This window comes from Scyliorhinus torazame, chromosome 14, assembly GCF_047496885.1.
Source record: "Scyliorhinus torazame isolate Kashiwa2021f chromosome 14, sScyTor2.1, whole genome shotgun sequence".
Lineage (NCBI taxonomy): Eukaryota > Metazoa > Chordata > Chondrichthyes > Carcharhiniformes > Scyliorhinidae > Scyliorhinus > Scyliorhinus torazame.
Genome location: NC_092720.1, coordinates 204,057,199 through 204,082,344, shown reverse-complemented (window position 1 = coordinate 204,082,344; position 25,146 = coordinate 204,057,199). Strand labels below are relative to the sequence as shown.

Sequence of the window (25,146 nt, the reverse complement as noted above, 5' to 3'; positions counted from 1 at the left end):
TATACTGCTGTGTACTCACATACATACTGCTGTGTACTCACATATATACTGCTGCGTACTCACATATATACTGCTGTGTACTCACACACATACTGCTGCGTACTCACATATATACTGCTGTGTACTCACATATATACTGCTGTGTACTCACACACATACTGCTGTGTACTCACACACATACTGCTGTGTACTCACACACATACTGCTGTGTACTCACACACATACTGCTGCGTACTCACACACATACTGCTGTGTACTCACACACATACTGCTGCGTACTCACACACATACTGCTGTGTACTCACACACATACTGCTGCGTACTCACACACATACTGCTGTGTACTCACACACATACTGCTGTGTACTCACACACATACTGCTGCGTACTCACACACATACTGCTGTGTACTCACACACATACTGCTGTGTACTCACACACATACTGCTGTGTACTCACACACATACTGCTTCGTACTCACACACATACTGCTGTGTACTCACACACATACTGCTGCGTACTCACACACATACTGCTGTGTACTCACACACATACTGCTGCGTACTCACACACATACTGCTGTGTACTCACATATATACTGCTGTGTACTCACATATATACTGCTGTGTACTCACACACATACTGCTGCGTACTCACACACATACTGCTGCGTACTCACACACATACTGCTGTGTACTCACACACATACTGCTGTGTACTCACACACATACTGCTGTGTACTCACACACATACTGCTGTGTACTCACACACATACTGCTGCGTACTCACACACATACTGCTGTGTACTCACACACATACTGCTGTGTACTCACACACATACTGCTGTGTACTCACACACATACTGCTGCGTACTCACACACATACTGCTGTGTACTCACATATATACTGCTGCGTACTCACACACATACTGCTGTGTACTCACACACATACTGCTGCGTACTCACACACATACTGCTGCGTACTCACATATATACTGCTGCGTACTCACACACATACTGCTGTGTACTCACACACATACTGCTGTGTACTCACACACATACTGCTGTGTACTCACACACATACTGCTGCGTACTCACACACATACTGCTGTGTACTCACATATATACTGCTGCGTACTCACACACATACTGCTGCGTACTCACACACGTACTGCTGCGTACTCACACACATACTGCTGCGTACTCACATATATACCGCTGCGTACTCACACACATACTGCTGTGTACTCACACACATACTGCTGCGTACTCACACACATACTGCTGTGTACTCACACACATACTGCTGCGTACTCACACACATACTGCTGTGTACTCACACACATACTGCTGCGTACTCACACACATACTGCTGTGTACTCACATACATACTGCTGTGTACTCACATACATACTGCTGTGTACTCACACACATACTCCTGTGTACTCACACACATACTGCTGTGTACTCACACACATACTGCTGTGTACTCACACACATACTGCTGTGTACTCACACACATACTGCTGTGTACTCACACACATACTGCTGCGTACTCACACACATACTGCTGTGTACTCACACACATACTGCTGCGTACTCACACACATACTGCTGTGTACTCACACACATACTGCTGCGTACTCACACACATACTGCTGCGTACTCACACACATACTGCTGCGTACTCACACACATACTGCTGCGTACTCACACACATACTGCTGCGTACTCACACACATACTGCTGCGTACTCACACACATACTGCTGCGTACTCACACACATACTGCTGCGTACTCACACACATACTGCTGCGTACTCACACACATACTGCTGCGTACTCACACACATACTGCTGCGTACTCACACACATACTGCTGCGTACTCACACACATACTGCTGCGTACTCACACACATACTGCTGCGTACTCACACACATACTGCTGCGTACTCACACACATACTGCTGCGTACTCACACACATACTGCTGCGTACTCACACACATACTGCTGCGTACTCACACACATACTGCTGTGTACTCACACACATACTGCTGTGTACTCACACACATACTGCTGTGTACTCACACACATACTGCTGTGTACTCACACACATACTGCTGTGTACTCACACACATACTGCTGTGTACTCACACACATACTGCTGTGTACTCACACACATACTGCTGCGTACTCACACACATACTGCTGTGTACTCACACACATACTGCTGTGTACTCACACACATACTGCTGCGTACTCACACACATACTGCTGCGTACTCACATATATACTGCTGTGTACTCACACACATACTGCTGTGTACTCACACACATACTGCTGTGTACTCACTCACATACTGCTGTGTACTCACACACATACTGCTGCGTACTCACACACATACTGCTGTGTACTCACATATATACTGCTGTGTACTCACACACTTACTGCTGTGTACTCACACACATACTGCTGTGTACTCACACACATACTGCTGTGTACTCACACACATACTGCTGTGTACTCACACACATACAGCTGCGTGCTTACATATATACTGCTGTGTACTCACACACATACTGCTGTGTACTCACATATATACTGCTGTGCACTCACACACATACTGCTGTGTACTCACACACATACTGCTGTGTACTCACACACATACTGCTGTGTACTCACACACATACTGCTGTGTACTCACACACATACTGCTGCGTACTCACATATATATTGCTGTGTACTCACACACATACTGCTGTGTACTCACATATATACTGCTGTGTACTCACACACATACTGCTGTGTACTCACACACATACTGCTGTGTACTCACACACATACTGCTGCGTACTCACACACATACTGCTGCGTACTCACATATATACTGCTGTGTACTCACATACATACTGCTGTGTACTCACATATATACTGCTGCGTACTCACATATATACTGCTGTGTACTCACACACATACTGCTGCGTACTCACATATATACTGCTGTGTACTCACATATATACTGCTGTGTACTCACACACATACTGCTGTGTACTCACACACATACTGCTGTGTACTCACATATATACTGCTGTGTACTCACGTATATACTGCTGTGTACTCACATACATACTGCGGTGCACTCACATATATACTGCTGCGTACTCACATATATACTGCTGTGTACTCACACACATACTGCTGCGTACTCACATATATACTGCTGTGTACTCACATATATACTGCTGTGTACTCACACACATACTGCTGTGTACTCACACACATACTGCTGGGTACTCACACACATACTGCTGCGTACTCACATATATACTGCTGTGTACTCACATACATACTGCTGTGTACTCACATATATACTGCTGCGTACTCACATATATACTTCTGTGTACTCACAGACATACTGCTGCGTACTCACATATATACTGCTGTGTACTCACATATATACTGCTGTGTACTCACACACATACTGCTGTGTACTCACACACATACTGCTGTGTACTCACACACATACTGCTGTGTACTCACACACATACTGCTGCGTACTCACACACATACTGCTGTGTACTCACACACATACTGCTGCGTACTCACACACATACTGCTGTGTACTCACATATATACTGCTGTGTACTCACACACATACTGCTGTGTACTCACACACATACTGCTGTGTACTCACACACATACTGCTGTGTACTCACACACATACTGCTGTGTACTCACACACATACTGCTGCGTACTCACATATATACTGCTGTGTACTCACACACATACTGCTGTGTACTCACATATATACTGCTGTGTACTCACACACATACTGCTGTGTACTCACACACATACTGCTGTGTACTCACACACATACTGCTGCGTACTCACACACATACTGCTGCGTACTCACATATATACTGCTGTGTACTCACATACATACTGCTGTGTACTCACATATATACTGCTGCGTACTCACATATATACTGCTGTGTACTCAGACACATACTGCTGCGTACTCACATATATACTGCTGTGTACTCACATATATACTGCTGTGTACTCACACACATACTGCTGCGTACTCACACACATACTGCTGTGTACTCACATATATACTGCTGTGTACTCACATATATACTGCTGTGTACTCACACACATACTGCGGTGTACTCACATATATACTGCTGCGTACTCACATATATACTGCTGTGTACTCACACACATACTGCTGCGTACTCACATATATACTGCTGTGTACTCACAGATATACTGCTGTGTACTCACACACATACTGCTGAAGTACTCACTCACATACTGCTGTGTACTCACACACATACTGCTGCGTACTCACATATATACTGCTGTGTACTCACATACATACTGCTGTGTACTCACATATATACTGCTGCGTACTCACATATATACTGCTGTGTACTCACACACATACTGCTGTGTACTCACACACATACTGCTGTGTACTCACACACATACTGCTGTGTACTCACACACATACTGCTGCGTACTCACACACATACTGCTGTGTACTCACACACATACTGCTGCGTACTCACACACATACTGCTGTGTACTCACACACATACTGCTGCGTACTCACACACATACTGCTGTGTACTCACACACATACTGCTGTGTACTCACACACATACTGCTGCGTACTCACACACATACTGCTGTGTACTCACACACATACTGCTGTGTACTCACACACATACTGCTGTGTACTCACACACATACTGCTGCGTACTCACACACATACTGCTGTGTACTCACACACATACTGCTGTGTACTCACACACATACTGCTGTGTACTCACACACATACTGCTGCGTACTCACACACATACTGCTGTGTACTCACATATATACTGCTGCGTACTCACACACATACTGCTGTGTACTCACACACATACTGCTGCGTACTCACACACATACTGCTGCGTACTCACATATATACTGCTGCGTACTCACACACATACTGCTGTGTACTCACACACATACTGCTGTGTACTCACACACATACTGCTGTGTACTCACACACATACTGCTGCGTACTCACACACATACTGCTGTGTACTCACATATATACTGCTGCGTACTCACACACATACTGCTGCGTACTCACACACGTACTGCTGCGTACTCACACACATACTGCTGCGTACTCACATATATACCGCTGCGTACTCACACACATACTGCTGTGTACTCACACACATACTGCTGCGTACTCACACACATACTGCTGCGTACTCACATATATACTGCTGCGTACTCACACACATACTGCTGTGTACTCACACACATACTGCTGCGTACTCACACACATACTGCTGCGTACTCACATATATACTGCTGTGTACTCACATACATACTGCTGTGTACTCACATATATACTGCTGCGTACTCACATATATACTGCTGTGTACTCACACACATACTGCTGCGTACTCACATATATACTGCTGTGTACTCACATATATACTGCTGTGTACTCACACACATACTGCTGTGTACTCACACACATACTGCTGTGTACTCACACACTTACTGGTGTGTACTCACACACATACTGCTGCGTACTCACACACATTCTGCTGCATACTCACACACATACTGCTGTGTACTCACACACATACTGCTGTGTACTCACACACACACTGCTGTGTACTCACACACATACTGCTGCGTACTCACACACATACTGCTGTGTACTCACATATATACTGCTGTGTACTCACACACATACTGCTGTGTACTCACGTATATACTGCTGTGTACTCACACACATACTGATGTGTACTCACATATATACTGCTGTGTACTCACACACATACTGCTGCGTACTCACATATATACTGCTGCGTACTCACATATATACTGCTGTGTACTCACACACATACTGCTGTGTACTCACACACATACTGCTGTGTACTCACACACATACTGCTGCGTACTCACATATATACTGCTGTGTACTCACATATATACTGCTGTGTACTCACACACATACTGCTGTGTACTCACACACATACTGCTGCGTACTCACATATATACTGTTGTGTACTCACATATATACTGCTGTGTACTCACACACATACTGCTGTGTACTCACACACATACTGCTGTGTACTCACATACATATTGCTGTGTACTCACACACATACTGCTGCGTACTCACACATACTGCTGTGTACCCACACACATACTGCTGTGTACTCACACACATACTGCTGTGTACTCACACACATACTGCTGTGTACTCACACACATACTGCTGTGTACTCACACACATACTGCTGTGTACTCACACACATACTGCTGTGTACTCACACACATACTGCTGTGTAATCACACTCATGCTGCTGCGTACTCACATACATACTGCTGTGTACTCACACACATACTGCTGCGTACTCACACACATACTGCTGTGTACTCACACACATACTGCTGTGTACTCACACACATACTGCTGTGTACTCACATATATACTGCTGTGTACTCACACACATACTGCTGTGTACTCACACACATACTGCTGTGTACTCACACACATACTGCTGTGTACTCACACACATACAGCTGTGTAATCACACACATACTGCTGTGTACTCACATACATACTGCTGTGTACTCACACACATACTGCTGCGTACTCACACACATACTGCTGTGTACTCACATACATACTGCTGTGTACTCACACACATACTCCTGTGTACTCACTCACATACTGCTGTGTACTCACACACATACTGCTGTGTACTCACACACATACTGCTGTGTACTCACACACATACTGCTGCGTACTCACATACATACTGCTGTGTACTCACACACATACTGCTGTGTACTCACACACATACTGCTGTGTACTCACACACATACTGCTGTGTGCTCACATATATACTGCTGTGTACTCACACACATACTGCTGCGTACTCACACACATACTGCTGCGTACTCACACACATACTGCTGTGTACTCACACACATACTGCTGCGTACTCACACACATACTGCTGTGTACTCACACACATACTGCTGTGTACTCACACACATACTGCTGTGTACTCACACACATACTGCTGTGTACTCACACACATACTGCTGTGTACTCACACACATACTGCTGTGTACTCACACACATTCTGCTGTGTACTCACTCACATACTGCTGTGTAATCACACTCATGCTGCTGCGTACTCACATACATACTGCTGTGTACTCACACACATACTGCTGCGTACTCACACACATACTGCTGTGTACTCACACACATACTGCTGTGTACTCACACACATACTGCTGTGTACTCACATATATACTGCTGTGTACTCACACACATACTGCTGTGTACTCACACACATACTGCTGTGTACTCACACACATACTGCTGTGTACTCACACACATACAGCTGTGTAATCACACACATACTGCTGTGTACTCACATACATACTGCTGTGTACTCACACACATACTGCTGCGTACTCACACACATACTGCTGTGTACTCACATACATACTGCTGTGTACTCACACACATACTCCTGTGTACTCACACACATACTGCTGTGTACTCACACACATACTGCTGTGTACTCACACACATACTGCTGTGTACTCACACACATACTGCTGCGTACTCACATACATACTGCTGTGTACTCACACACATACTGCTGTGTACTCACACACATACTGCTGTGTACTCACACACATACTGCTGTGTGCTCACATATATACTGCTGTGTACTCACACACATACTGCTGCGTACTCACACACATACTGCTGCGTACTCACACACATACTGCTGTGTACTCACACACATACTGCTGCGTACTCACACACATACTGCTGCGTACTCACACACATACTGTTGTGTACTCACACACATACTGCTGTGTACTCACACACATACTGCTGCGTACTCACACACATACTGCTGTGTACTCACATATATACTGCTGTGTACTCACATATATACTGCTGCGTACTCACACACATACTGCTGTGTACTCACACACATACTGCTGTGTACTCACACACATACTGCTGTGTACTCACACACATACTGCTGCGTACTCACACACATACTGCTGTGTACTCACATATATACTGCTGCGTACTCACACACATACTGCTGCGTACTCACACACGTACTGCTGCGTACTCACACACATACTGCTGCGTACTCACATATATACCGCTGCGTACTCACACACATACTGCTGTGTACTCACACACATACTGCTGCGTACTCACACACATACTGCTGCGTACTCACATATATACTGCTGCGTACTCACACACATACTGCTGTGTACTCACACACATACTGCTGCGTACTCACACACATACTGCTGCGTACTCACATATATACTGCTGTGTACTCACATACATACTGCTGTGTACTCACATATATACTGCTGCGTACTCACATATATACTGCTGTGTACTCACACACATACTGCTGCGTACTCACATATATACTGCTGTGTACTCACATATATACTGCTATGTACTCACACACATACTGCTGTGTACTCACACACATACTGCTGTGTACTCACACACTTACTGGTGTGTACTCACACACATACTGCTGCGTACTCACACACATACTGCTGCGTACTCACACACATACTGCTGTGTACTCACACACATACTGCTGTGTACTCACACACACACTGCTGTGTACTCACACACATACTGCTGCGTACTCACACACATACTGCTGTGTACTCACATATATACTGCTGTGTACTCACACACATACTGCTGTGTACTCACGTATATACTGCTGTGTACTCACACACATACTGATGTGTACTCACATATATACTGCTGTGTACTCACACACATACTGCTGCGTACTCACATATATACTGCTGCGTACTCACATATATACTGCTGTGTACTCACACACATACTGCTGTGTACTCACACACATACTGCTGTGTACTCACACACATACTGCTGCGTACTCACATATATACTGCTGTGTACTCACATATATACTGCTGTGTACTCACACACATACTGCTGTGTACTCACACACATACTGCTGCGTACTCACATATATACTGTTGTGTACTCACATATATACTGCTGTGTACTCACACACATACTGCTGTGTACTCACACACATACTGCTGTGTACTCACATACATATTGCTGTGTACTCACACACATACTGCTGCGTACTCACACACATACTGCTGTGTACCCACACACATACTGCTGTGTACTCACACACATACTGCTGTGTACTCACACACATACTGCTGTGTACTCACACACATACTGCTGTGTACTCACACACATACTGCTGTGTACTCACACACATACTGCTGTGTAATCACACTCATGCTGCTGCGTACTCACATACATACTGCTGTGTACTCACACACATACTGCTGCGTACTCACACACATACTGCTGTGTACTCACACACATACTGCTGTGTACTCACACACATACTGCTGTGTACTCACATATATACTGCTGTGTACTCACACACATACTGCTGTGTACTCACACACATACTGCTGTGTACTCACACACATACTGCTGTGTACTCACACACATACAGCTGTGTAATCACACACATACTGCTGTGTACTCACATACATACTGCTGTGTACTCACACACATACTGCTGCGTACTCACACACATACTGCTGTGTACTCACATACATACTGCTGTGTACTCACACACATACTCCTGTGTACTCACACACATACTGCTGTGTACTCACACACATACTGCTGTGTACTCACACACATACTGCTGTGTACTCACACACATACTGCTGCGTACTCACATACATACTGCTGTGTACTCACACACATACTGCTGTGTACTCACACACATACTGCTGTGTACTCACACACATACTGCTGTGTGCTCACATATATACTGCTGTGTACTCACACACATACTGCTGCGTACTCACACACATACTGCTGCGTACTCACACACATACTGCTGTGTACTCACACACATACTGCTGCGTACTCACACACATACTGCTGTGTACTCACACACATACTGCTGTGTACTCACACACATACTGCTGTGTACTCACACACATACTGCTGTGTACTCACACACATACTGCTGTGTACTCACACACATACTGCTGTGTACTCACACACATTCTGCTGTGTACTCACTCACATACTGCTGTGTAATCACACTCATGCTGCTGCGTACTCACATACATACTGCTGTGTACTCACACACATACTGCTGCGTACTCACACACATACTGCTGTGTACTCACACACATACTGCTGTGTACTCACACACATACTGCTGTGTACTCACATATATACTGCTGTGTACTCACACACATACTGCTGTGTACTCACACACATACTGCTGTGTACTCACACACATACTGCTGTGTACTCACACACATACAGCTGTGTAATCACACACATACTGCTGTGTACTCACATACATACTGCTGTGTACTCACACACATACTGCTGCGTACTCACACACATACTGCTGTGTACTCACATACATACTGCTGTGTACTCACACACATACTCCTGTGTACTCACACACATACTGCTGTGTACTCACACACATACTGCTGTGTACTCACACACATACTGCTGTGTACTCACACACATACTGCTGCGTACTCACATACATACTGCTGTGTACTCACACACATACTGCTGTGTACTCACACACATACTGCTGTGTACTCACACACATACTGCTGTGTGCTCACATATATACTGCTGTGTACTCACACACATACTGCTGTGTACTCACACACATACTGCTGTGTACTCACACACATACTGCTGTGTACTCACACACATACTGCTGCGTACTCACACACATACTGCTGTGTACTCACATATATACTGCTGCGTACTCACACACATACTGCTGTGTACTCACACACATACTGCTGTGTACTCACATATATACTGCTGCGTACTCACACACATACTGCTGCGTACTCACACACGTACTGCTGCGTACTCACACACATACTGCTGCGTACTCACATATATACCGCTGCGTACTCACACACATACTGCTGTGTACTCACACACATACTGCTGCGTACTCACACACATACTGCTGCGTACTCACATATATACTGCTGCGTACTCACACACATACTGCTGTGTACTCACACACATACTGCTGCGTACTCACACACATACTGCTGCGTACTCACATATATACTGCTGTGTACTCACATACATACTGCTGTGTACTCACATATATACTGCTGCGTACTCACATATATACTGCTGTGTACTCACACACATACTGCTGCGTACTCACATATATACTGCTGTGTACTCACATATATACTGCTATGTACTCACACACATACTGCTGTGTACTCACACACATACTGCTGTGTACTCACACACTTACTGGTGTGTACTCACACACATACTGCTGCGTACTCACACACATACTGCTGCGTACTCACACACATACTGCTGTGTACTCACACACATACTGCTGTGTACTCACACACACACTGCTGTGTACTCACACACATACTGCTGCGTACTCACACACATACTGCTGTGTACTCACATATATACTGCTGTGTACTCACACACATACTGCTGTGTACTCACGTATATACTGCTGTGTACTCACACACATACTGATGTGTACTCACATATATACTGCTGTGTACTCACACACATACTGCTGCGTACTCACATATATACTGCTGCGTACTCACATATATACTGCTGTGTACTCACACACATACTGCTGTGTACTCACACACATACTGCTGTGTACTCACACACATACTGCTGCGTACTCACATATATACTGCTGTGTACTCACATATATACTGCTGTGTACTCACACACATACTGCTGTGTACTCACACACATACTGCTGCGTACTCACATATATACTGTTGTGTACTCACATATATACTGCTGTGTACTCACACACATACTGCTGTGTACTCACACACATACTGCTGTGTACTCACATACATATTGCTGTGTACTCACACACATACTGCTGCGTACTCACACACATACTGCTGTGTACCCACACACATACTGCTGTGTACTCACACACATACTGCTGTGTACTCACACACATACTGCTGTGTACTCACACACATACTGCTGTGTACTCACACACATACTGCTGTGTACTCACACACATACTGCTGTGTAATCACACTCATGCTGCTGCGTACTCACATACATACTGCTGTGTACTCACACACATACTGCTGCGTACTCACACACATACTGCTGTGTACTCACACACATACTGCTGTGTACTCACACACATACTGCTGTGTACTCACATATATACTGCTGTGTACTCACACACATACTGCTGTGTACTCACACACATACTGCTGTGTACTCACACACATACTGCTGTGTACTCACACACATACAGCTGTGTAATCACACACATACTGCTGTGTACTCACATACATACTGCTGTGTACTCACACACATACTGCTGCGTACTCACACACATACTGCTGTGTACTCACATACATACTGCTGTGTACTCACACACATACTCCTGTGTACTCACACACATACTGCTGTGTACTCACACACATACTGCTGTGTACTCACACACATACTGCTGTGTACTCACACACATACTGCTGCGTACTCACATACATACTGCTGTGTACTCACACACATACTGCTGTGTACTCACACACATACTGCTGTGTACTCACACACATACTGCTGTGTGCTCACATATATACTGCTGTGTACTCACACACATACTGCTGCGTACTCACACACATACTGCTGCGTACTCACACACATACTGCTGTGTACTCACACACATACTGCTGCGTACTCACACACATACTGCTGTGTACTCACACACATACTGCTGTGTACTCACACACATACTGCTGTGTACTCACACACATACTGCTGTGTACTCACACACATACTGCTGTGTACTCACACACATACTGCTGTGTACTCACACACATTCTGCTGTGTACTCACTCACATACTGCTGTGTAATCACACTCATGCTGCTGCGTACTCACATACATACTGCTGTGTACTCACACACATACTGCTGCGTACTCACACACATACTGCTGTGTACTCACACACATACTGCTGTGTACTCACACACATACTGCTGTGTACTCACATATATACTGCTGTGTACTCACACACATACTGCTGTGTACTCACACACATACTGCTGTGTACTCACACACATACTGCTGTGTACTCACACACATACAGCTGTGTAATCACACACATACTGCTGTGTACTCACATACATACTGCTGTGTACTCACACACATACTGCTGCGTACTCACACACATACTGCTGTGTACTCACATACATACTGCTGTGTACTCACACACATACTCCTGTGTACTCACACACATACTGCTGTGTACTCACACACATACTGCTGTGTACTCACACACATACTGCTGTGTACTCACACACATACTGCTGCGTACTCACATACATACTGCTGTGTACTCACACACATACTGCTGTGTACTCACACACATACTGCTGTGTACTCACACACATACTGCTGTGTGCTCACATATATACTGCTGTGTACTCACACACATACTGCTGCGTACTCACACACATACTGCTGCGTACTCACACACATACTGCTGTGTACTCACACACATACTGCTGCGTACTCACACACATACTGCTGCGTACTCACACACATACTGTTGTGTACTCACACACATACTGCTGTGTACTCACACACATACTGCTGCGTACTCACACACATACTGCTGTGTACTCACATATATACTGCTGTGTACTCACATATATACTGCTGTGTACTCACACACATACTGCTGTGCACTCACACACATACTGCTGTGTACTCACATACATACTGCTGTGTACTCACACACATACTGCTGTGTACTCACACACATACTGCTGTGTACTCACACACATACTGCTGTGTACTCACATATATACTGCTGTGTACTCACTCACATACTGCTGCGTACTCACACACATACTGCTGCGTACTCACACACATACTGCTGTGTACTCACACACATACTGCTGTGTACTCACACACATACTGCTGCGTACTCACACACATACTGCTGCGTACTCACACACATACTGCTGTGTACTCACACACATACTGCTGTGTACTCACACACATACTGCTGCGTACTCACACACATACTGCTGTGTACTCACATATATACTGCTGCGTACTCACACACATACTGCTGTGTACTCACATATATACTGCTGTGTACTCACACACATACTGCTGTGTACTCACACACATACTGCTGTGTACTCACACACATACTGCTGTGTACTCACACACATACTGCTGTGTACTCACATACATACTGCTGTGTACTCACACACATACTGCTGTGTACTCACACACATACTGCTGTGTACTCACACACATACTGCTGCGTACTCACACACATACTGCTGTGTACTCACACACATACTGCTGTGTACTCACACACATACTGCTGTGTACTCACACACATACTGCTGCGTACTCACACACATACTGCTGCGTACTCACACACATACTGCTGTGTACTCACAGACATACTGCTGTGTACTCACACACATACTGCTGTGTACTCACACACATACTGCTGTGTACTCACACACATACTGCTGTGTACTCACACACATACTGCTGTGTACTCACACACATACTGCTGTGTACTCACACACATACTGCTGTGTACTCACACACATACTGTTGTGTACTCGCACACATACTGCTGTGTACTCGCACACATACTGCTGTGTACTCACACACATACTGCTGTGTACTCACACACATACTGCTGTGTACTCACACACATACTGCTGCGTACTCACACACATACTGCTGTGTACTCACATATATACTGCTGTGTCCTCACACACATACTGCTGTGTACTCACACACATACTGCTGCGTACTCACATACTTACTGCTACGTTCTTACATACATGGTTTACACAGGCAGGCACAAATTCTTAGATTATACGCATATCTTTCTACATATTTCACACACGTTTTCATAGAAATACACGTAACTGTGCACACACATCCACACTCACCCTGCACACTTACGTGCACTTGATTGCACTCTCACATAATCACAATATTCAGGTATCCACCCATACACCCACTTATCCGTACCGTGCACACAAAGACGTGCAAAATGACATAGTCATTTTAGGTGCCCTTCCTATTTGCGTTTTCCCCAAGAGAAAGACTCCACCCCAATGAATGCGACGTTTGACAAACGGGCCACTTCACCGTGAAGATGGGGTCTCCCCGTATCGAGAGTACTCCTGGCTTTTATTGATGTTGTGCGTGTTATTGAAGGCTCCGTCGAGTGAGGCCGCAGTTGTACTTGCCCTCGAACTGGCCGTATTAGGCTGTGTGACAATGGTGAGTCACATGTAGGCTCGACCAGGTAAAGGTGGCAGATTTCCTTCATTCCTGGCATGTCTGTGAGTATGTGAGAAACCACCACCCCACCATCATCTGCACGGACCTCATTTGATCAGCCCGCTTTATAATTTACAGAGGTACACCGTCTTGTACCCACTCATAGGTGGCTACCTCAAACTGCAATCTTGTGCCACCAGTCCAGATTAGCATTTTATAAATGTTATCTTGGGATGTAAACACTGGAAAGGCCAGTGTTTATTGCCCATCCTTCGTCTCTCAGCACTGGTTCTGCAGGCTGTGGGTTCAAGTCCTGCACCGTGCCCTGAGCACCAAGATCGAAATCAAGGTTGGCGCTCCAGTGCTGAGGGAGTGCTGCACTGTCAGGGATGCCATCTTGCTAATGGTACATTTAGCTGAGGCCTCATCTGCCCTCTCAGTTTGGCACAGAAGATCCCGTGGCCCTATTTCAATGGACAGTGGTGGGGGCTAATCCTGACAATGTATGTCTCCAAATCAACATTGTAAAAAATAATAAACTGATCATTATCTCATTGCAGATGTGGGAGCTTGCTGTGAGCAAATCGGCTGCTGCGTTTCCTACATTACAACAGTGCCTACACCTCAAAAACTACTTTGGGACAGATATCCTGTGGTCGGGAAAGTTTATTATGATATAAATGCAAGTTTTCCTTATCTCTGCTATTTCCTGGCTCCGCCAATCTTTATTCGGTTGCACTGGATGTCATGCAAGAAACCAACTTTACCCAGTGCTACCTGTTGGAACCTGACATTAGCTGTCTGTCTCTGGGTTACGTGGCTCTATCCCTTCGACCTGGCTGATGCGTCTGATTCTACCCTCCTCCCTTTCCTGACTAGATCTGTCTCATCAAATCAATCCTAACCTGCCTTCCAGAAGAATATGAGGATCTCACATCCACCCCCCCCCCCCCTCTCCCCCACCTCCAAACTGTTGGATCATACAGCACAGAAAAGGCCCTTTGGGGGCAGCAGGGTGGCGCAGTGGTTAGCACTGCTGCCTCACGGCGCCAAGGCCCCAGGTTCGATCCCGGCCCTGGGTCACTGCCCGTGAAGGTTATCATAGAATTTACAGTGCAGAAGGAGGCCATTCGGCCCATCGAATCTGCACCGGCTCTTGGAAAGGGCACCCTACCCAAGGTCAACACCTCCACCCTATCCCCATAACCCAGTAACCCCACCCAACACTAAGGGCAATTTTGGTTACTAAGGGCAATTTATCATGGCCAATCCACCTAACCTGCACATCTTTGGTCTGTGGGAGGAAACCGGAGCACCCGGAGGAAACCCACGCACACACGGGGAGAACGCGCAGACTCCGCACAGACAGTGACCCAAGCCCGGAATCGAACCTGGGACCTTAGAGCTGTGAAGAAATTGTGCTGTCCACAATGCTACCGTGCTGCCCTAAAGGGTGTTGCACATTCTCCCCGTATTTGAGTGGGTTTCACCCCCTCAACCCAAAGATGTGCAGGCTAGGTGGATTGGCCACGCTATATTGCCCTTCAATTGGAAAAAATGAAATTACACTAAATTTAAAAAAAAGAAAAGGCCCTTTGACCCAACCCGTCTGCACTGGCCAAAAACAACCGATTCTAATCCCATTTTCCAGCACTTGGCCTCATGTGCCTTTCCATCGCAAGTGCACAGCTAAATACTTCTTAAATGTTATGAGAGCTCTACTTCCACCATCCTTGCAGCCAGTGAGTTCCAGATTTCTCACATCCCCTCTAAATCTCCTGCCCCTTACCGTAAATCTAGGCCCCTTGTTAATTAATCCCTCCACCAAGGGGAAAGGTTCCTGTCTACTCTATCTATGCCCCTCAGAATTTTATCCATCTCAATCATGTTCCCCCCTCAGTCTCCTCTGCTCCAAGGAAAACAATCCAAGTCGATCCAATCTCTCTTCATAGCTTAAATTTTCCAGCCCAGATTGAATTCCATTTGCCACTGATCAACCCATCTGTCCAGCCCGTCTATACTGAATGAGAATGATGCTGGAACCGAGAGTGAATATTCGCCAGAAAAGGCTCGGAGTTCTTTTTTTCTTCTGGAAAGGAGAAGACTAATGATAATTGAGGTCTTTAGAATTATGAAGAGGCTTGATAGGATAGATATCGAGACGGATTTTCCATTTGTGGGGGAGTAAGGGGCCAGGAATATAAGATGGTGGCGCGTGTTACAGTTAACTCAGGCTGTGGCAACATGCAGTTTTGCATGTTCGTCGTAGTCTGGAGCTATGGATAGTGATGGTAAAGGCCCCAGTGTTCCTCCCACCACGTGGCTGATCAGGAATCCCTCCCCCTCTTACTATCTGTCATTGGCGTGCATCGGAAGGATTTGCAGGTTTGCACTCAATCTTTTTGGCCGTTTTATAAATGCACACTCCTTGACCATCAAATCCTTGGCCATTGCTCAGAGGCAGACACACTGCGCCACAAGACCTCTTAATTAGAAGGTGATCACTAATAGGGAATGGAAGAGAAGCATTTCACTTCAGGAACTGATATGTGGAGTGCTTGAGACGAACAGATGATACCTTTAAGGAGAAAGAAGAATATTCAAATAGGGTTGGATGTGTAGGGCTGGGAGGGGGCTCACGGAGAGCATGCACCATCAAAGCCTGCTTCTCTACTCTATGTAACTCTATGTCACTCAATAACCCTTTCAAACTGATTCAAAGGTCCAAGTCTAACATGGGTGCGAATGCAGCTGACGTTTGTGGCCAATAGACGCGAGCTTGAATCCCTCGGTACCGCTTAGAAAAGACGAGCTTCAGTTTCGCGTGTTAACGCACGAGGGTCAGTTTGCAGGAACTTGCCTTCAGTTGGATCATATTTGTTTCTTCTTCGCTCTGACTCCTGAAGACCTCCTCCATCTGCTGCTGCAGGAAACTTAGCGACTTCTCAAGCTTATCCTGCAAGGAAAGTTACAACGAGTTGAAACTGAGATAAAATCCCAGTGTTTAGAAGCATGCAGGAAATGTGATGAACAAAGGATGCATTTCTACCTTTCGCACACCAATATCACCAGCACATACTCCCATCTCAGGTGTAGGAAGGGTTAGATGCAGAGGGCAATTTTCCAAGTACACACCAGCAAGCAGTGTATTGATATCTATTTTCTAATCTGTGTTTCCAGTGAGCAAGGTTCTTGTCGGCAGTGTCTGCTTGAATAATTAGCCCTTGTACGATAAAAATTGACCAGTTCCAGAGTAGTTACAGTGAAATTCCCTCAAGTGTTTAGCACTCTGGGAGTGCGTATATGCATCCTTAAATAAGGAGACCAAAACTGTATGCATTATTCTTGGTGTGGTCTCACCAATGCCCTGTACAGTTGTAGCAAGACTTCCCTATTCTCATATTCCATCCCCTTTGCAATAAAGGTCTTCATCCACGTCATTAATAAAGATTGTAAATAGTTGATTGCCCCAGCACTGATCCCTGTGGCATTCCACTGGTTACAGTTTGCTGACCTGAAAATGACTCAATTATCACCACTCTCTGTTTCCTGCTAGTTAGCCATGCGAATCCATGCATCTATATTAGTCCCAATGACATAAGCTCTTATCTTAAGCAGTTACCATTTATGTGGCACCATATTGAATGCCTTTCAGAAATCAAAATCCTCTACAATTACTGGTTCCTCTTTATCCACCCCTCAAAGAACTCTAATAAATTTGTCAAAAATGCTTTCACTTTCATAAAACCAGACTTTCCCCCAATGACAGATGCTAGGCTAACTGCTCCTGCCTTCTGTTTCCCTCCATTCTTGTATAGGAATATCACATTTGTGGTTTCAAATCCACTGATACTTTCCAGAACCTAGGGCATTATGGAATATTACAACCAATGCAACAACTATCGCTGCAGCCACGTCTTTTAAGACACGAGGGTGCTGGTCATCAGGACGGGGAAACTTATCAGCCTTTAGTCCTATTTTTAAAAAATTCATTTACAGGATGTGGGCGTCGCTGGTTAGGTCAGCATTTAGAGCCCATTCCTAATTGCCCTTGAGAAGGTAGTTGTGAGCTGCCTTCTTGAACCGCTGCAGTCCATGTGGCGCAGGCACATCCACTGTGCTGTTAGGGAAGGATTTTGGCCCTGCGACAGTGAAGGAACAGCAAGTTAGTGACTTGGAGGGCAGCACGGTGGCGCAGTGGTAGCACTGCAGTCTCACGTCGCCGAGGTCCCAGGTTCGATCCCAGCTCTGGGTCACTGTCCGTGTGGAGTTTGCACGTTCTCCCGTGTTTCGCCCCCACAACCCAAAGATGTGCAGGTTAGGTGGATTGGCCACGCTAAATTGCCCCTTATTTGGAAAAATGAATTGGGTACTCTAATTTTTTTTTAAAAAGTGAGTGATTTGGAGGGGAACTTCCAGGTATCTACTGCCTTCTGGCAGTATCTAATGTCCTTCTAGATGGTCTTGGTCGTGGGTTTGAAAGGTGCTGCCTAAGGAGGCTTGGCGATGCAGTGCATCCCTCTAGATGGTACACACAGCTGCCATGATCCTCGGAGCTGGAGGGAGTCAATGTTTAAGAAGAGGTAGCAATCAAGTGGGGCTGCTTTGTCCTGGACGGTGTCAAGTATCTTGAGTGTTGTTGGAGCAGCGCTCATCCAGGCAAGTGGAGAGTATTCCACTACACTCCTGACTTGTGTTTTGTAGAATCCGCCCCTCCAGATTTTCCGGTTGCTCAACGCAGATAATTGTATTGTAATAAATTTTGTTAGGCAGGAAATGGAGATCATTTAGTACTTTGAGGGTGCAATCTAAGTGGGATCGAGGGACAGAGGGATCTCAAAGTTCAAAAACACCACTCACGAAAAGTTGTGCCACAGTTTAGTGAGGCGACAACTATAAACAAACCAAACTCCAGGATTTATTTCTGGAGTGATCGAAATCGAAAAGAAGGGAATTTACGTTAAACCTGCTTCGAACTTTGGTGAGACCACATTTAGACTTCTGCGTGCATTTCTGGTTGTCATAGTACAAGAAGGACATGGAGGCACAAGGAGAGGGCACAGGGAAGATTTACAAGGATGATACAAGCAGTGCGTATCAGGAAAGGACTGTCAGGTTGGGTCTCTTTTCCCTTAAAAACATAAGGGGTGAGGTGTTGAAAATTGTGACAGGTTATGTTAAGAGTGGATTAAGGTTGGGTTGCATACTTGCTTTACAAAAATCACAGACAAAACATATACAACTGATTTTAACAGAGCAATTTACATGTAAAAGAAAATTCAACACCGGTATTTGTTTAGAAAAATTACCATCATTTGACAAGAAATAATTAAAAGAAATATTAATTTATTCTTCTTCCTCCCTACATCCTTTTAATTACCCCATCTGGCTTCTTTCTCTTTCTGCTTGGCTGTCTCCATTCCATTTCCATCTGCTCTCTCAACATCTCGGATGGTGTCAGCTCTGAACCTTGACTTTGGCTACCAGCTCCGCTTAATGGTTGCGACTGCGATATTGATTGATTTGCCTTAATCCAAAGTCCTGGCTTACTTTGCTCTGCTGGTGGTTTCTGTGATGCCAGAAAAACATCTATTTCTTTCTGACTTGCACTTGGAGCTGTAGGGGGAATTTGGGCTCATGGAGGTTCTCCCCTTTTCAGGTTTTCTCTTTCAAGTTAATGGTCTACATGACACTGCCCATGTCTCTCTCTCTCCAACCATCACTAGGTATGTAAATGTGCCTAATATCCTTGCAACAGCTCCAGTCACTTATTTCTGCTTATCACTTTGACACATTTTTTAACACATTCTTCTGACCAGCACTGAACTCTCTCGGCTTCATACCCTGTGCATCATGACTCATCTTCACTTTGTTTTGCTTTACTCTTACTTTGCTATTGATGTCAGACGTAAGCAAACTATACCTTGCCCTAGGAGCATGTTTAAACACTTCTAACTTGTAAGGTGAGCAACCTGCTGTGGACTGTGGGGTAATTCTGTAAGGGAACAGAAAATTGTCCAGCCTATGTGCTATAATAATAATAATTTTATCGTCACAAGTCGGCTTGCACTAACACTGCAATGAAGTTACTGTGAAAAGCCCCTAGTCGCCACATTCCGGCACCTGTTCGGAGAGGGAGAATTCAGAATGTCTAAATTGCCAGAGAAATGTAGAAATGACAGCCTAGTTCGGCACTTAGCAAATACATCTGCAAAGACCTCTGCAAAACTGTACACTTCTTTCTGCAGCACCATTTGATGCTGGGTGCTTTCATGGCACTAGAGTGTTTTCACTCAGAAACATTCAACATTTTCCATTGCAATCTGTGGGTCATTATCTGACACCAACACATCTGGCAATCTATAAATAGCAAACCAACTTCTCAAAGCCTCAAAGGTTTGGGCACTTGTGACCCTGGGCATAAACTCAACATTTATCCACTTGCCATAGCTATCGAGCAAAACAAGGTACTCTTTTCCTTCCACTTCACAGACATGCTCTCATTCCCCTGGTTTTCTTATGTTTCACCAAGAAATGATAGGGACCTTGGCTTGTTCACTTCTCGTTCTGAGACACACTCCACAATCTTTCACTAACTCGTCAATATCTCGATCTACCTTTGGATAGGGACTACTTTTATTGCTCTTGACAAAGTTTCTCCAATAATCTCACTCTAAGCTTTGGTAGAACAATGACTCTCAAATCCCATACAATACAGCTTTGATCTCCACTCGCTCCATTTCTACGTGTGAAATGTTCCTGCAATTTCTCATCATCTCATTCTTTAGACCAGTCATTAATGATACAATTGAGCACATTACTGAGCACCACATCCCTGTGAATTCCTTCACTATTTTCTCTGGCAGGCACTGCCATGTCATTTGTGTATTGGGCAGTAACTCACAGGCAACTCATTGTCTAAAAATGAATCAGCATTCAGGGAAAGCTTGAAAGCGCATCCACACTTGCATGATCTGCTAACTTATGATATTTGGTATCCTAATGGTGGCCAATGATATCATTTGGTCCTCCCTGCTCAAAGGCCACTCTCTGCTCTCTTTGCTCTTCATCAATGGTAGACATCCTCTGACTGATCCCTACTGTAAATAACTCAGCCCAGTTTAATTCTATCTTCTTCAACCAATTTCTTCCCATTGTTTCCTCCCCTTATTACCGAGGGTAAGTAATAAGATGGATCATTGTATTCCACTCTTAACTCAAACCTCATCTAACATTGGGATGTTCTTACTGGAATAACTAATTAGTTTCACACTCTGTGTAAGACTCTTGTGGTCTTCTTCGGAGGTAACAGACACTCCTGCAGCTATATCAACAACAAAAGTAAGCTGTGGATCTCTGACTTTCATTTTTTACTGTGGGCGTTGGAAATATAATTATATCTTCAGCTCTTTTACTCTCATCCTCAATGTAGTGTTTTTCTTCTCTTCTGACTGAGCACAATTCATGATCATCTGCTCGATAACATCGACGTCTGTTTCATCGCGTTCAAGGATTGCCACACTATATATCTAGCTTTAGACCGACCATGCCTTCAACTTGGTGCATAACTGCAACCAGGAGCCTTACCAAGACTGAGAGCAATATTGTTTTCCCCCCCACTCCCACAGGCTTTTAAAAATTCATTTGTGAGACGTGGGCATCGCTAGCTGGGCCAATGTTTCGTGCCTTTCCCTAATTGCCCTTGAGAAGGTGGTAGTAAGCTGCCTTCTTGAACCACTGCAGTCTTTGAGATGTAGGTACACCCATAGTGCAGTTAGGGAGGGAATTCCAGGATTTTGACTCAGCGACAGTGAAGGAACGGCGATATATTTCCGAGTCGGGGTGGTGAGTGACTTGGAGGGGAACTTCCAGCTGGTGGTGCTTCCACATATCTGTTGCCCTCGTCCTTCTAGATGGTAGCAGTCTTTGGTTTGGAAGGTCTAAGGAGCCTTGGTGAGTTCTTGCAGCGCTTCTTATATATGATACACACGGCTGACACTGTGCGTCAGTGGTGAAGGGATTGAATGTTTGTGGAAGGGTGCCAATCCAGTGGATGGCTTTGTCCTGGATTGTGTTGAGCCTATTGAGTGTTGTTGGAGCTGCACTCATCCAGGGAAATGGAGAGTATTCCATTACACTCCTGACTAGATGGTGGACTGGCTTTGGGGGTGGGTAGGGGAGCGGGGTCAGGAGGTGAGTTACTCTGCAAAATTCGTAGCCTTTGTCCTGCCCCGGTAGCCACAGTATTAATATGGCTAGTCCAGTTCCGTTTGTGCTCAATGGGAACACCTAGGATGTTGATTGTGGGGGATTCAGCGATGGTAATGCCATTGAATGTCAAAGGGCGGTAGTTGGACCCTCTCTTGTTGGAGATGGTCATTGCCTGACACTTGTGGTGCAAATATTGCTTACCACTTGTCAACTGAAGCCTGGCTGTTGTCCAAGCCTTGCTGCATTTGGACACGGACTTTGCCAGTGTCTGAGGAGACATGAACGGTGCTGAATATTGTGCAGTCATCAGTGAACATCCCCACTTCTGACCTTATGATGGAGGGAAGGTCATTCATGAAGTTGCTGAAGATGCTTGGGCCCAAGACTTATCTTGAGTGATATCCTGGAGCTGAGTCAACTGACTTCCAACAACCACAATCATGTTCCCTTGTGCCAGGTATGCCTCCAACCAGTGGAGAGTTTTCCTCGATTCTCATTAACTCCAGTTTAGCTAGGACTCCTTGACGCCATACTTGGTTAAATGCTACCTTGATGTCAAGCGCAGTCACTCTCACCTCACCTCTGGAGTTCAGCTCTTTTGTCCATGTTTGAACCGAGGCTGTAATGAGGTCAGGAGCTGAGTGACACTGAGCATCAATGAGCAGGTTATTGCTGAGTCAGTGCTGCTTGATAGCACTGTTGATGATCCCTTCCACCCCTTTACTGATGATTGAGAATAGATTGATAGGGCAGTAATTGGCCAGGTTGGATGAGCCCTGCTTTTTGTGTCCAGGACACAACTGGGCAATTTTCCACATTGTTGGTTAGATGCCAGTGTTACAGCTCTATTGGAGGGGGAAGGCTAATTATAACAATATGGGGAAGGCTAATTATAACAATATTAGGCGGGACCTGAAGAACATAGATTGGGGGCGGATGTTTGAGGGCAAATCAACATCTGACATGTGGGAGGCTTTCAAGTGTCAGTTGAAAGGAATACAGGACAGGCATGTTCCTGTGAGGAAGAAAGATAAATACGGCAATTTTCGGGAACCTTGGATGACGAATGATATTGTAGGCCTCGTCAAAAAGAAAAAGGAGGCATTTGTCAGGGCTAAAAGGCTGGGAACAGACGAAGCCTGTGTGGCATATAAGGAAAGTAGGAAGGAACTTAAGCAAGGAGTCAGGAGGGCTAGAAGGGGTCATGAAAAGTCATTGGCAAATAGGGTTAAGGAAAATCCCAAGGCTTTTTACACTTACATAAAAAGCAAGAGGGTAGCCAGGGAAAGGGTTGGCCCACTGAAGGATAGGCAAGGGAATCTATGTGTGGAGCCAGAGGAAATGGGCGAGGTACTAAATGAATACTTTGCATCAGTATTCACCAAAGAGAAGGAATTGGTAGATGTTGAGTCTGGAGAAGGGGGTGTAGATAGCCTGGGTCACATTGTGATCCAAAAAGAC

The 25,146-nt window shown here is 45.1% G+C and overlaps 1 protein-coding gene across 1 annotated transcript in view; it reads right to left on the bottom strand.

Moving 5' to 3' along the window:
- The window catches only part of LOC140389140 (zinc-binding protein A33-like), a 69,001-nt gene extending 46,160 nt beyond the window's left edge, over positions 1-22,841 (bottom strand). The window contains exons 1-4 of the mRNA XM_072473297.1: positions 22,724-22,841; positions 20,855-21,090; positions 19,212-19,337; positions 18,335-18,430 (exon numbers count right to left, since the gene is read on the bottom strand). Coding sequence (XP_072329398.1) covers positions 18,335-18,430; positions 19,212-19,337; positions 20,855-21,090; positions 22,724-22,841 — 576 coding nt within the window. The remainder of the gene's footprint in view (positions 1-18,334; positions 18,431-19,211; positions 19,338-20,854; positions 21,091-22,723) is intronic.
- Positions 22,842-25,146: the final 2,305 nt, after the last annotated feature.